This window comes from Oncorhynchus keta, chromosome 28 (assembly GCF_023373465.1).
Source record: "Oncorhynchus keta strain PuntledgeMale-10-30-2019 chromosome 28, Oket_V2, whole genome shotgun sequence".
NCBI lineage: Eukaryota > Metazoa > Chordata > Actinopteri > Salmoniformes > Salmonidae > Oncorhynchus > Oncorhynchus keta.
This window is the reverse complement of record NC_068448.1, coordinates 25,832,504-25,849,131: the sequence shown is the minus strand read 5'-3', so window position 1 is coordinate 25,849,131 and position 16,628 is coordinate 25,832,504. Positions and strand designations below refer to the sequence as shown.

The 16,628-nt window shown below is 43.8% G+C and overlaps 1 protein-coding gene across 6 annotated transcripts in view; it reads right to left on the bottom strand.

Annotated features, from left to right (window-relative positions):
- hdac7a (histone deacetylase 7a) overlaps nt 1-16,628 on the bottom strand; it is a 121,626-nt gene that overhangs the window by 64,115 nt on the left and 40,883 nt on the right. For all 6 annotated transcript variants that reach the window (XM_052485209.1, XM_052485211.1, XM_052485210.1 and 3 more), the window contains 2 exons: nt 1,339-1,520; nt 968-1,055 (listed from right to left, as the gene is read on the bottom strand). In XM_052485209.1, coding sequence (XP_052341169.1) covers nt 968-1,055; nt 1,339-1,520 — 270 coding nt within the window. The remainder of the gene's footprint in view (nt 1-967; nt 1,056-1,338; nt 1,521-16,628) is intronic.

Below are 16,628 nucleotides of genomic sequence, written 5' to 3'. Positions count from 1 at the left end.
GAGGTCAAAACATCATTAATCAGCTCATCCTCTCCCCTCCCCTCCAGGGCCCTACCAGATACTGTCTGACTGGAGGAATGCTCAGAGACCACACAGACGTATTTATGCCCACACAAAGACAGAGCACAACATTACTGTTTTCCTCTGCTTGTTGTAAGAGATTTGGTATTATTTTTGTATAGGTGCAATTGATGATGACTCAGTTTGCTGGGAAAAGGCCTCTCAAATGGGTGGGTCTACATGTTTTCTTCAGCACAAGGCTTCTTAAGTTAGTTGGGGTGAAAATGTACATTTGCAGAGGTGTGTGTGGATCTGTGTTTATGTATGTGTGTGTGTGTGTGTGTGTGTGTGATCTGTGTTTATGTGTGTGTGTGTGTGTGTGTGTGTGGATCTGTGTTTGTGTGTGTGTGTGTGTGTGTGTGGATCTGTGTTTATGTGTGTGTGTGTGTGTGTGTGTGTGTGTGGATCTGTGTTTATGTGTGTGTGTGTGGATCTGTGTTTATGTGTGTGTGTGTGTGTGTGTGGATCTGTGTGTGTGTGTGTGTGTGTGGATCTGTGTTTGTGTGTGTGTGTGTGTGGATCTGTGTTTGTGTGTGTGTGTGCAGGATGTTTATCTTGTGGAAGTGACATTGATGGATCTATCTCTTTACACCAGATTGTGCAGAACATTTTCAAATCAGGGCAACAATACTACAGTGTACAAGCACACACACACACAATCATGTATGTTTTTCTATCCTTGTGGGGACCAAACATTTGATTCCCATTGAAAATCAAATTTTTCCCACACCTAACCTACCCTTAACCACTAACCCTAACTTTAAATATGCCTAAAAAAGCCTTTATCCTTGTGGGGACCAGCGAAATGTCCACACTTGTCCGAATTGTCCCTTGTTTTACAGTCTTTGTGAGGACTTCTGGTCCCCACAAGGATAGTACAACTAAACACACACACAGTGAAACTCACTCTGTTGGCTCTTGTCCTTGTGCCACAGCTGCTGCAGCTCTTGCTGTTTCTCCTGCTCCTGCTCACGTCTCCGTTGTTCCATGTTGAACTGAAATACAATGAGACACTCAGTAAAGTATGTGTGGAAACAGGAAAAAGTGCCTCTCTGAACTGGGAATGTGTGACATATGGTTGACAAAAAGACTTGGACTAATGAGCTCGAATGGAGCATGAAAGTCATTACTAATATGATTTGCACAAATGTAAACATTACAGGTTTTAAACATTAAACACAGTACATGTAATGAAATGCATGGATTGGCAGTGTGTGAGTGTTTGGGGACTGTGTGCTGGGACTGTGCGGGGACTGGGCATAGCCATACAGAACGTACCCGTATGTGCTGGTGCAGCTGCTGCTGTGAGAAAGGGGTGCAGGGCTGGGGGGAGAAGGGGCTGAGGAGCAGCGGGGGGTGCAGGGGGGTCAGCAGGGCTGTGTCCGAACCCGGCCGCATCACACGCTCCGTCACACGCAGGTCCATGGGGACTGACCCCAGGGGCGCCGACACCGAGGACTCTGATAGTGGGAGGGGAGGGAGGGGATGGGAGGGAGAGTGTTGAGTTTCTCAGAAAATCAATTCCTTACTACCAACCTCTGGACTTCAGATCAAGTGTATTCTTACAGTACAGCAGTCGCACTTAACTCCCAGGGCTCGATGTTCCTCCACTGGGCTGCACTCCTCTCCTAACTCTACATTCTTCAGTGACATAAATGGCAGATGTTTATGGCTTTGCATGCTGCTCTGGGACATTTGCATTGCATGGGGGAATCAGTGGGAAGATGCCTCACCACGTTCAACAGGATCCAGGAAGGGTTTGGGAAAGAGATGCATGTCTTCCTACACAGTACTGACACGTGCACACACCCACACCCACCCACCCACCCACCCACACCCACCCACCCACCCACCCACCCACCCACCCACACACCCACCCACCCACCCACCCACCCACCCACACACACCCACCCACCCACCCACCCACCCACCCACCCACCCACACCCACCCACACACACCACCCACCCACCCACCCACCCACACACACCCACCCACCCACCCACACACACACACACACACACACACACACACCCACCCACCCACCCACCCACCCACCCACCCACCCACCCACCCACCCACCCACCCACCCACACACCCACCCACCCACCCACCCACACACCCACACCCACCCACCCACCCACACACACACACACACACACACACACACACACACACACACACACACACACACACACACACACACACACACAGACCAAAAAATGAAACACAAAGACTTGACATGACATTTCCCAGCCAGTCTTGGGTAGAGAGTTTATAACTCCATGACATTTCTCAGCCAGTCTTGGGTAGAGATTTTATAACTACATGACATTTCCCAGCCAGTCTTGGGTAGAGAGTTTATAACTCCATGACATTTCCCAGCCAGTCTTGGGTAGAGAGTTTATAACTCCATGACATTTCCCAGCCAGTCTTGGGTAGAGAGTTTATAACTCCATGACATTTCCCAGCCAGTCTTGGGTAGAGAGTTTATAACTCCATGACATTTCCCAGCCAGTCTTGGGTAGAGAGTTTATAACTACATGACATTTCCCAGCCAGTCTTGGGTAGAGAGTTTATAACTCCATGACATTTCCCAGCCAGTCTTGGGTAGAGAGTTTATAACTACATGACATTTCCCAGCCAGTCTTGGGTAGAGATTTTATAACTACATGACATTTCCCAGCCAGTCTTGGGTAGAGAGTTTATAACTACATGACATTTCCCAGCCAGTCTTGGGTAGAGATTTTATAACTACATGACATTTCCCAGCCAGTCTTGGGTAGAGAGTTTATAACTCCATGACATTTCCCAGCCAGTCTTGGGTAGAGAGTTTATAACTCCATGACATTTCCCAGCCAGTCTTGGGTAGAGAGTTTATAACTCCATGACATTTCTCAGCCAGTCTTGGGTAGAGAGTTTATAACTACATGAAATTTCCCAGCCAGTCTTGGGTAGAGATTTTATAACTACATGACATTTCCCAGCCAGTCTTGGGTAGAGAGTTTATAACTACATGACATTTCCCAGCCAGTCTTGGGTAGAGAGTTTATAACTACATGACATTTCCCAGCCAGTCTTGGGTAGAGAGTTTATAACTACATGACATTTCCCAGCCAGTCTTGGGTAGAGAGTTTATAACTACATGACATTTCCCAGCCAGTCTTGGGTAGAGAGTTTATAACTACATGACATTTCCCAGCCAGTCTTGGGTAGAGAGTTTATAACTACATGACATTTCCCAGCCAGTCTTGGGTAGAGAGTTTATAACTACATGACATTTCCCAGCCAGTCTTGGGTAGAGAGTTTATAACTACATGACATTTCCCAGCCAGTCTTGGGTAGAGAGTTTATAACTACATGACATTTCCCAGCCAGTCTTGGGTAGAGAGTTTATAACTACATGACATTTCTCAGCCAGTCTTGGGTAGAGAGTTTAAAACTACATGACATTTCCCAGCCAGTCTTGGGTAGAGAGTTTATAACTTCATGACAGGTCAAATGATGTACATGTCACTCATGGAAGTTGACTTGGCTTGTGTCCAAATCATGAGCAGCACCAGTAAAAAAAAGGGGAAAGAGGAAAATACTGTATAAACACAGTGTTTCTGTCTCGTGTAAAGATCTGCAGGCAGCAGAACTTCACCTCACAGCTGGGTTAAAGAGGTTGTGTGTCGTGCCTGAGGGTGAGAGACCGTAGATTCCATTAACACTGCTGTTGAATTGTGAGAATAGCACTATATATTGTAATCGCCACCTAAGCATTGTGATAATATCGTTTCGTGAGGTCCCTGGCAAATCTCAGCGTTAGTGTTTAGTGTAGTGCGCACTGTGTTTGAGGAGGAAAGCCTCCTTCATACACACCGCTATATCCAGCTGTGTGCTTCTCAACCCCTGAATGGGGAAAACGGATGATGTAACTCTTGCTTTAGTTCAGACGTCCATGGAAATCAAAGGGCTGTTTACAGGCCCTCACAGTGCACAGCATCAACGTATACTGTCTCATTAAACAAACAGTCCATTGTTCACTAGACTATTACTGTTAGACTACATCAATCCCTCCCCACTGCTAATGAACAAACAATAAAACAGTGTGTTTATCAGTAGAATGAAAAATGTGCTTTTCACAACCCTATTGTACGAATGAAAACGAGCTGATGAGGTGTGTGTGTGTGTTTGCATGAGTGCTAACGCCATAGTGTGTTTCTGTGTAGGAATGTGGTGGGGGGGAGACCATTCTGACAGACATTTTTGTCTGTCAACGTCCAGTTGTTGTTTGCGTGTAAACGCAGCTGTAACACCTGTGCCCTAACATGTTCTGACACAGCCCTGGGTTTAGGGCCTCCATATTAGGAGGCTGGAGTGGAGGAAGAGAAGGACTTGGCAGGGTCTGCATGAACGCCATCAATGTTTGGAATGATTTAAATCCTTCTTGACGAGGAGTCAACAGGCTCTGTGGATGCGTTCAAATGGCACCCTATTCGCTATATAGTGCACTACTTTTGACCACAGCCCTATGGGCCCTAGTCAAAAGTAGTGTACTATATAGCGAATAGTGTGAGATTCGGGAGTCGGAAGAACACATGGATTATTCCAGGAACGTAACAGCAGCGACTCATACAAGGAAACAGAGGGGGCCACTCATCAGCAGAAAACACCAGGGTCATTCCTGTTTCCATCTCTCTCCCACTGCCAACTATATTTAGAACACACAAAGAGAAGGACCACATTTACCTACACAACTATTTTGTTTCTCACAGGAAAGGCACTTAAGACTCGCCTTTAGTTTCCACAGTAATGGATCCTACTGGGAAAGGGGGTGAGTGTGTGGGTGCTGTGAGAAAGAGACCCTGTTTGTCTGACCCTCCCACAGGTACAGCTGTGGCAGTCATGACATTGTCATCTGGTTATTGTCATGCAAAAGTTTGCCTCTCTCACGGTAATTGACCGTTAATTAACATAAACACGTTTAGCATCTCCAGGCCACTGATGTGTGCCTTTGGAACAAATAAATGTTTTGTTTTTAAAAGTCTAATAAATCAATTGAATACACACCATCACAATAAATCCATTATTTAGTTTAGCCGGGTCTAAAGAAACATTATGAATCAAATGTATTTCAGAAGAACAGAATATGAGTTGGTCTACTGTATGTTATCTGTCAATGCTCAATGCCGAAGGCTGTAGGCTTGTTCCTTTAGCAGAAAATATAGAAATCCCTTGCCTCTATCTTATATGATTTTATAGTAAGAAACATATAATTGAACTGAGCTGAATAAAATAGAAAGGCAATTTGCCCCATTGCAGAGCAGGTGTGCAGGTGGATTGTCTGTGTCGAGCAGAAAAGTGATACTTTCAAACAGGTCCAATAAGCTAGAAACTTTAGAATGATACCAACCTTAGAATGCCTTGGAATTCAAGAGATACGCTACCGTTCAGAAGCTGGGGGTCACTTACAAATGTCCTTGGTTTTTGAAAGAAAAACAAAGGTTTTGTCCATTAAAATAACATCATATTGATCAGAAATACAGTGTAGACATTGTTAATGTTGTAAATGACTATTGTAGCTGGAAACGGCAGATTTTTTATGGAATATCTACATAGGCGTACAGAGGCCCATTATCAGCAACCTTCACTCCTGTGTTCCAATGGCACATTGTGTTAGCTAATCCAGTTTATCATTTTAAAAGGCTAATTGATCATTAGAAAACCCTTTTGTAATTATGTTAGCACAGCTGAAAACTGTGCACAACTGAGCAAGTGGATAAATACATTAGAGGGTCTAGTTTGAGAAACAGAAGCATCACAAGTCCTCAACTGACAGCTTCATTAAATAGTACCCGCAAAACACCTGTCTCAACATCAACAGTGAAGAGAGTTCTCAGCTGTGCGAACATAATTGCAAAAGGGTTTTCTATTTTCTAATTTTATTTGTCACATACACATGGTTAGCAGATGTTAATACGAGTGTAGTGAAATGCTTGTGCTTCTAGTTCCGACAGTGCAGTAATATCTAACAAGTAATCTAACCTAACAATTTCACAACTACCTTATACACACAAGTGTAAAGGAAATCATATAGAAATATATGGATGAGCGATGGCCGAACGGCATAGGCAAGATGCAGTAGATGGTATAGAGTACAGTATAGACATATGAGATGAGTAATGTAGGGTATGTAAACATTATATAAAGTGGCATTGTTTAAAGAGGCTAGTGATACATTTATTACATCCCATTTTTAATTATTAAAGTGGCTAGAGATTTGAGTCAGTATGTTGGCAGCAGCCACTCAATGTTAGTGATACATGACTGCCAGTGTGGCGGTAATACGGTCAGCCCTGCTCACAGGTCAACTGTGCATCTTGACAATGAGTGTCTGAAATCAGAAACTGGCGGATGGAAAAACTGTTCCTCAGAGCCAACAAGTCATGGTGTGATGATGAAGATCAGATGTGTCTGTTGAAGCCCGGTTCAGGGCTAGGATGAGTCCCACTGGACACTGAACAATCAGTCTCTCCTCCTCATCTCCTTCCCAGAACTCTATCGTTCTTCGCCCTAGATCGGTTCTACCAGTATGACCAGTGTGTACAGGAACCTCTATCCCTCAAGATTATTAGGCAGAACACAGAACGACTGATTGAGAAAGAAAGAGAAAGTCTTTCTGTAACTTGAACCACTTTACCTCTATCACCACTCATGAGTTGACATGTTCATCTTGAATGAATAAATGATTTGTACACCATCATAACTGTAGTACAAACCTGGAGTAAGTACACACATCCAGGGAAAGAAACTGAGTAAGTACACACATCCAGGGAAAGAAACTGAGTAAGTACACACATCCAGGGAAAGAAACTGAGTAAATACACACATCCAGGGAAAGAAACTGAGTAAGTACACACATCCAGGGAAAGAAACTGAGTAAGTACACACATCCAGGGAAAGAAACTGAGTAAATACACACATCCAGGAAAAGAAACTGAGTAAGTACACACATCCAGGGAAAGAAACTGAGTAAATACACACATCCAGGGAAAGAAACTGAGTAAATACACACATCCAGGGAAAGAAACTGAGTAAATACACACATCCAGGGAAAGAAACTGAGTAAATACACACATCCAGGGAAAGAAACTGAGTAAATACACACATCCAGGGAAAGAAACTGAGTAAATACACACATCCAGGGAAAGAAACTGAGTAAGTACACACATCCAGGGAAAGAAACTGAGTAAATACACACATCCAGGGAAAGAAACTGAGTAAATACACACATCCAGGGAAAGAAACTGAGTAAGTACACACATCCAAGGAAAGAAACTGAGTAAATACACACATCCAGGGAAAGAAACTGAGTAAATACACACATCCAGGGAAAGAAACTGAGTAAATACACACATCCAGGGAAAGAAACTGAGTAAATACACACATCCAGGGAAAGAAACTGAGTAAGTACACACATCCAAGGAAAGAAACTGAGTAAATACACACATCCAGGGAAAGAAACTGAGTAAGTACACACATCCAGGGAAAGAAACTGAGTAAGTACACACATCCAAGGAAAGAAACTGAGTAAATACACACATCCAGGGAAAGAAACTGAGTAAATACACACATCCAGGGAAAGAAACTGAGTAAATACACACATCCAGGGAAAGAAACGGAGTAAGTACACACATCCAGGGAAAGAAACTGAGTAAGTACACACATCCAGGGAAAGAAACTGAGTAAGTACACACATCCAGGGAAAGAAACTGAGTAAGTACACACATCCAGGGAAAGAAACTGAGTAAGTACACACATCCAGGGAAAGAAACTGAGTAAGTACACACATCAAGGGAAAGAAACTGAGTAAATACACACATCCAGGGAAAGAAACGGAGTAAGTACACACATCCAGGGAAAGAAACTGAGTAAATACACACATCCAGGGAAAGAAACTGAGTAAATACACACATCCAGGGAAAGAAACTGAGTAAGTACACACATCCAAGGAAAGAAACTGAGTAAATACACACATCCAGGGAAAGAAACTGAGTAAATACACACATCCAGGGAAAGAAACTGAGTAAATACACACATCCAGGGAAAGAAACTGAGTAAATACACACATCCAGGGAAAGAAACTGAGTAAGTACACACATCCAGGGAAAGAAACTGAGTAAGTACACACATCAAGGGAAAGAAACTGAGTAAATACACACATCCAGGGAAAGAAACTGAGTAAGTACACACATCCAGGGAAAGAAACTGAGTAAATACACACATCCAGGGAAAGAAACTGAGTAAGTACACACATCCAAGGAACGAAACTGAGTAAGTACACACATCAAGGGAAAGAAACTGAGTAAATACACACATCCAGGGAAAGAAACTGAGTAAGTACACACATCCAGGGAAAGAAACTGAGTAAATACACACATCCAGGGAAAGAAACTGAGTAAGTACACACATCCAGGGAAAGAAACTGAGTAAGTACACACATCCAGGGAAAGAAACTGAGTAAATACACACATCCAGGGAAAGAAACTGAGTAAATACACACATCCAGGGAAAGAAACTGAGTAAATACACACATCCAGGGAAAGAAACTGAGTAAATACACACATCAAGGGAAAGAAACTGAGTAAATACACACATCCAGGGAAAGAAACTGAGTAAGTACACACATCAAGGGAAAGAAACTGAGTAAATACACACATCCAGGGAAAGAAACTGAGTAAGTACACACATCCAGGGAAAGAAACCGAGTAAATACACACATCCAGGGAAAGAAACTGAGTAAGTACACACATCCAAGGAACGAAACTGAGTAAGTACACACATCAAGGGAAAGAAACTGAGTAAATACACACATCCAGGGAAAGAAACTGAGTAAGTACACACATCCAGGGAAAGAAACTGAGTAAATACACACATCCAGGGAAAGAAACTGAGTAAGTACACACATCCAGGGAAAGAAACTGAGTAAGTACACACATCCAGGGAAAGAAACTGAGTAAATACACACATCCAGGGAAAGAAACTGAGTAAGTACACACATCCAAGGAACGAAACTGAGTAAGTACACACATCCAGGGAAAGAAACTGAGTAAGTACACACATCCAGGGAAAGAAACTAACATGTGTGAACTGCTGATTTGTGTCCTTATTTTGGGGTTACAAAACAAGTCAAGTCTGGTAAAAAAGATAGTTGTGGCAAGTCTGTGGCGATGGAGGCAGGCAGACAGACACACTGAGCTGACGCTGAGTGATGTCCTCTGTGGTCAGGTGATGTCCTCTGTGGTCAGGTCTGCTAGGAGGAAAGGGAAACGGGAACAATGGGAGCCAAAGACTCAGTGTAAATCTCAGGCCCAACTCCACACATAGAGCCAAAGACTCAGTGTAAATCTCAGGCCCAACTCCACACATAGAGCCAAAGACTCAGTGTAAATCTCAGGCCCAACTCCACACATAGAGCCAAAGACTCAGTGTAAATCTCAGGCCCAACTCCACACATAGAGCCAAAGACTCAGTGTAAATCTCAGGCCCAACTCCACACACAGAGCCAAAGACTCAGTGTAAATCTCAGGCCCAACTCCACACACAGAGCCAAAGACTCAGTGTAAATCTCAGGCCCAACTCCACACATAGAGCCAAAGACTCAGTGTAAATCTCAGGCCCAACTCCACACATAGAGCCAAAGACTCAGTGTAAATCTCAGGCCCAACTCCACACATAGAGCCAAAGACTCAGTGTAAATCTCAGGCCCAACTCCACACATAGAGCCAAAGACTCAGTGTAAATCTCAGGCCCAACTCCACACACAGAGCCAAAGACTCAGTGTAAATCTCAGGCCCAACTCCACACATAGAGCCAAAGACTCAGTGTAAATCTCAGGCCCAACTCCACACATAGAGCCAAAGACTCAGTGTAAATCTCAGGCCCAACTCCACACATAGAGCCAAAGACTCAGTGTAAATCTCAGGCCCAACTCCACACATAGAGCCAAAGACTCAGTGTAAATCTCAGGCCCAACTCCACACATAGAGCCAAAGACTCAGCGACTGGCTGGCCCTCCAAATTAGCCGTCTCAAAATAAAAAGGCCAACAAAACAGGAAGTGTTGACCAAGTGACATCTGCTCCACTTTGGTCAGACACCTCCCCCTCCGTCCTTCTCCCTCCATCCCCCCCTCCTCCCACTCTCCCTCCCCCTCCTCCTCTTGATGACCCTGACTGGAATGGAGTCTCTAATTGGCATGGATTCCACATCTATTTTGGGGTAGGAGGAACACTTCTTTCAGGCTTTGCTGCGAATTTCAATGGTGACTTTTGTTTGTCCTCCTCATCAGAGGTCCTGATCCATCGGCCGAGAGGATATGTAGCACAAACAACATCCTCCAAGGAAAAAAGGCTTGGATATGTCTGAGCATAATGTGAATGCAGTTTTTAAAAAGTAACATTGCTGAAGATATTCACAGTTGAAACAATAACAAAGTGAACCACTGCAACTGTAAAAAGCAATAACAAAAAGGAACTGTCCATCCATGATATCAAAAATATGTTGAGGCTATACGGTGTTTGTTTACATTGACTTTGTTTACAACTATTGGAGTAAAACAAGCTTATATTTTGGGTTCTGATGGAGTATGACAGTTGAACTAACTCATGAGGCATTGTGGTGCTGTAAAGGGCAAACCGTCTTACCACGCCCTTCCAGAATGTTCCCAGTTAGGAGGCTAATAGAGCACAGCTGGGGTTCTGGAAGGGTGTGGTAAGATGGTTTGCTCTTTACAGCACCACACTTATTAATCATTTATATCCTTCAATAATCAATGGGTACATATCATTAATGAGTTATATCCTTCAATAATCAATGGGTACATATCATTAATGAGTTATATCCTTCAAGAATCAATGGGTACATATCATTAATGAGTTATATCCTCCAAGAATCAATGGGTACATATCATTAATGAGTTATATCCTCCAATAATCAATGGGTACATATCATTAATGAGTTATATCCTTCAATAATCAATGGGTACATATCATTAATGAGTTATATCCTTCAATAATCAATGGGTACATATCATTAATAAGTTATATCCTCCAATAATCAATGGGTACATATCATTAATGAGTTATATCCTTCAAGAATCAATGGGTACATATCATTAATGAGTTATATCCTTCAAAAATCAATGGGTACATATCATTAATGAGTTATAGCCTTCAATAATCAATGGGTACATATCATTAATGGGTTATATCCTTCAATAATCAATGGGTACATATCATTAATGAGTTATATCCTCCAAGAATCAATGGGTACATATCATTCATGAGTTATATCCTTCAAGAATCAATGGGTACATATCATTAATGAGTTATATCCTTAAATAATCAATGGGTACATATCATTAATGAGTTATATCCTTCAAGAATCAATGGGTACATATCATTAATGAGTTATATCCTTCAATAATCAATGGGTACATATCATTAATGAGTTATATCCTTCAATAATCAATGGGTACATATCATTAATGAGTTATATCCTTCAAGAATCAATGGGTACATATCATTATTGAGTTATATCCTTCAAGAATCAATGGGTACATATCATTAATGAGTTATATCCTTCAAGAATCAATGGGTACATATCATTAATGAGTTATATCCTTCAAGAATCAATGGGTACATATCATTATTTAGTTATATCCTTCAAGAATCAATGGGTACATATCATTAATGAGTTATATCCTCCAAGAATCAATGGGTACATATCATTAATGAGTCATATCCTCCAAGAATCAATGGGTACATATCATTAATGAGTTATATCCTTCAAGAATCAATGGGTACATATCATTAATGAGTTATATCCTTCAAGAATCAATGGGTACATATCATTAATGAGTTATATCCTTCAATAATCAATGGGTACATATCATTAATGAGTTATATCCTCCAATAATCAATGGGTACATATCATTAATGAGTTATATCCTCCAAGAATCAATGGGTACATATCATTAATGAGTTATATCCTTCAATAATCAATGGGTACACATCATTAATGAGTTATATCCTTCAATAATCAATGGGTACATATCATTAATGAGTTATATATATATATCACAATTAATCTTCTCCTTTCCTCCTTCTGATGACCAGGTGGTGAATCGCATCTCTGCATGTCTGGCAGACATATCAGTGTGGATGACGGATCACCACCTCAAGCTGAACCTCGGCAAGACGGAGCTGCTCTTCCTCCCGGGGAAGGACTGCCCGTTCCATGATCTCGCCATCACGGTTGACAACTCCATTGTGTCCTCCTCCCAGAGCGCTAAGAACCTTGGCGTGATCCTGGACAACACCCTGTCGTTCTCAACTAACATCAAGGCGGTAGCCCGTTCCTGTAGGTTCATGCTCTACAACATCCGCAGAGTACGACCCTGCCTCACACAGGAAGCGGCGCAGGTCCTAATCCAGGCACTTGTCATCTCCCGTCTGGATTACTGCAACTCGCTGTTGGCTGGGCTCCCTGCCTGTGCCATTAAACCCCTACAACTCATCCAGAACGCCGCAGCCCGTCTGGTGTTCAACCTTCCCAAGTTCTCTCACGTCACCCCGCTCCTCCGCTCTCTCCACTGGCTTCCAGTTGAAGCTCGCATCCGCTACAAGACCATGGTGCTTGCCTACGGAGCTGTGAGGGGAACGGCACCTCAGTACCTCCAGGCTCTGATCAGTCCCTACACCCAAACAAGGGCACTGCGTTCATCCACCTCTGGCCTGCTCGCCTCCCTACCACTGAGGAAGTACAGTTCCCGCTCAGCCCAGTCAAAACTGTTCGCTGCTCTGGCTCCCCAATGGTGGAACACACTCCCTCACGACGCCAGGACAGCGGAGTCAATCACCACCTTCCGGAGACACCTGAAACCCCACCTCTTTAAGGAATACCTAGGATAGGATAAAGTAATCCCCCCTTAAAAGATTTAGATGCACTATTGTAAAGTGGCTGTTCCACTGGATGTCATAAGGTGAATGCACCAATTTGTAAGTCGCTCTGGATAAGAGCGTCTGCTAAATGATTTAAATGTAATGTAAATGTTATATCCTCCAAGAATCAATGGGTACATATCATTAATGAGTTATATCCTTCAAGAATCAATGGGTACATATCATTAATGAGTTATATCCTTCAAGAATCAATGGGTACATATCATTAATAAGTTATATCCTCCAAGAATCAATGGGTACATATCATTAATGAGTTATATCCTTCAAGAATCAATGGGTACATATCATTAATGAGTTATATCCTTCAAGAATCAATGGGTACATACAGTGCCTTGCGAAAGTATTCGGCCCCCTTAAGTTAATACTTTGTAGCGCCACCTTTTGCTGCGAGTACAGCTGTAAGTCGCTTGAGGTATGTCTCTGTCAGTTTTGCACATCGAGAGACTGAATTTTTTTCCCATTCCTCCTTGCAAAACAGCTCAAGCTCAGTGAGGTTGGATGGAGAGCATTTGTGAACAGCAGTTTTCAGTTCTTTCCACAGATTCTCGATTGGATTCAGGTCTGGACTTTGACTTGGCCATTCTAACACCTGGATATGTTTATTTTTTAACCATTCCATTGTAGATTTTGCTTTATGTTTTGGATCATTGTCTTGTTGGAAGACAAATCTCCGTCCCAGTCTCAGGTCTTTTGCAGACTCCATCAGGTTTTCTTCCAGAATGGTCCTGTATTTGGCTCCATCTTCCATGTCCCTGCTGAAGAAAAGCAGGACCAAACCATGATGCTGCCACCACCATGTTTGACAGTGGGGATGGTGTGTTCAGGGTGATGAGCTGTGTTGCTTTTACGCCAAACATAACGTTTCGCATTGTTGCCAAAAAGTTCAATTTTGGTTTCATCTGACCAGAGCACCTTCTTCCACATGTTTGGTGTGTCTCCCAGGTGGCTTGTGGCAAACTTTAAACAACACTTTTTATGGATATCTTTAAGAAATGGCTTTCTTCTTGCCACTCTTCCATAAAGGCCAGATTTGTGCAATATACGACTGATTGTTGTCCTATGGACAGAGTCTCCCACCTCAGCTGTAGATCTCTGCAGTTCATCCAGAGTGATCATGGGCCTCTTGGCTGCAACTCTGATCAGTCTTCTCCTTGTATGAGCTGAAAGTTTAGAGGAACGGCCAGGTCTTGGTAGATTTGCAGTGGTCTGATACTCCTTCCATTTCAATATTATCGCTTGCACAGTGCTCCTTGGGATGTTTAAAGCTTGGGAAATCTTTTTGTATCCAAATCCGGCTTTAAACTTCTTCACAACAGTATCTCGGACCTGCCTGGTGTGTTCCTTGTTCTTCATGATGCTCTCTGTGCTTTTAACGGACCTCTGAGACTATCACAGTGCAGGTGCATTTATACGGAGACTTGATTACAAACAGGTGGATTGTATTTATCATCATTAGTCATTTAGGTCAACATTGGATCATTCAGAGATCCTCACTGAACTTCTGGAGAGAGTTTGCTGCACTGAAAGTAAAGGGGCTGAATAATTTTGCACGCCCAATTTTTCAGTTTTTGATTTGTTAAAAAAGTTTGAAATATCCAATAAATGTCGTTCCACTTCATGATTGTGTCCCACTTGTTGTTGATTCCTCACAAAAAATACAGTTTTATATCTTTATGTTTGAAGCCTGAAATGTGGCCAAAGGTCGCAAAGTTCAAGGGGGCCGAATACTTTCGCAAGGCACTGTATATCCTTCAAGAATAAATGGGTACATATGAATTAGTTCAAAAATGGATGTAGCAACTGCAGATTGCCCATTTAATGCAAAGGTGCCCCCCCAGTGTCTGAGTGTGAGTGTTAGTGTGCACAGGTTCTTAGGGTTTGTAGATAAGTCTTGTCACTCTGTACACACTAAAGTATTGAAGACAGTCTATAGAACTGTCAGTGGTGACAGTCAGGGATATAACCATTGTCTTCCATACTCTATCACCACTGTATTCTCTGGTCTACATTCCAGTGTATGCCAGTGTATGCTAAAATGTTCCTTTTTAATACAAAATTTACTCCACTACGACACACTACAAAGCACTATACTTGCCCAAGCTGAAAACACAAGTCAAGTTCAACAGCGGAAGGGTTCAGTTCAGTGCACGCTGCGATTATTATTTGACTCTGCTGGTCATATATGAAGGTTTGAATATCTTGAAGAACAATCTGTCCTTAATGGCCATGTACTCTTATAATCTCCACTCAGGGAGAGGGGAGAGGAGGAGAGGGTAGAGAGCAGAGGGGAGAGGAGGAGAGGGTAGAGAGCAGAGGGGAGAGGAGGAGAGGGTAGAGAGCAGAGGGGAGGGGAGAGGAGGAGAGGGGAGAGGATGAGAGGGTAAAGGATGAGAGGGTAGAGAGCAGAGGGGAGAGGGGCATATAGCAGAGGGGAGAGGAGAGGGGAGAGGAGGAGAGGGGAGAGAGCAGAGGGGAGAGGAGGAGAGGGTAGAGAGCAGAGGGGAGGGGAGAGGAGGAGAGGGGAGAGGATGAGAGGGTAGAGAGCAGAGGGGAGAGGGGAGAGGGTAGAGAGACGAGTGGAGAGGAGAGGGGAGAGGGTAGAGAGCAGGGGAGAGGAGAGAAGGAGTGGGGAGAGGAGGAGAGGGTAGAGAGCAGAGGAGAGGAGGAGAGGAGAGAGGGGGAGAGGAGGAGAGGGTAGAGAGCAGAGGGGAGAGGAGAGGGTAGAGAGCAGAGGGGAGAGGAGAGGGGAGAGGGGAGAGGAGGAGAGGGTAGAGAGCAGATGAGAGGAGGAGAGGGGAGGAGGAGAGGGGAGAGGAGGAGAGGGGAGAGGAGGAGAGGGTAGAGAGCAGAGGGGAGAGGAGAGGGTAGAGAGCAGAGGGGAGAGGAGAGGGGAGAGGGGAGAGGAGGAGAGGGTAGAGAGCAGATGAGAGGAGGAGAGGGGGGGAGGAGGAGAGGGGAGAGGAGGAGAGGGAGAGGAGGAGAGGGTAGAGAGCAGAGGGGAGAGGAGAGGGTAGAGAGCAGAGGGGAGAGGAGAGGGGAGAGGGGAGAGGGTAGAGAGCAGAGGGGAGGGGAGAGGATAAGAAAAGGGAGAGAGGTCGAAGCAGGGGATTGTTATGACAACCTGACACCCCTGAGAAAGTCACCGTGTTATTATGATCCACCCTCTATGTGTGTGTTGTACTCCTGAGGAGTCTTTCACCATCTCTCAGTATAATTCAACACCTCCTTCCCTCTTCCTGCAGGCCCACCTATTGCTGTGTGTGTGTGTGTGTATATGTGTTTAGTGCACGGGGTCAACCCTGGCATGCCATTCCTGTCTGCAGCACAGGATTTCCTGCAGGGTTAGCTGTGCTGTGTACGTCTCGGAGCTGCTCTTTGTTTTCAACATGTGGAAACATAACGGAACTGTTCCAGCCAAACACAACTTTTAGGATGGACAAACTTTTAGGGTGGACACCACATCACATCAGCTACAACAGGTAGCATAGCCCTGTAAACTTCAGGACTGAATAGGGCTGTGACGGCCTTGAAATGTGAGAATATGGTACTTGGCCAGGCCAA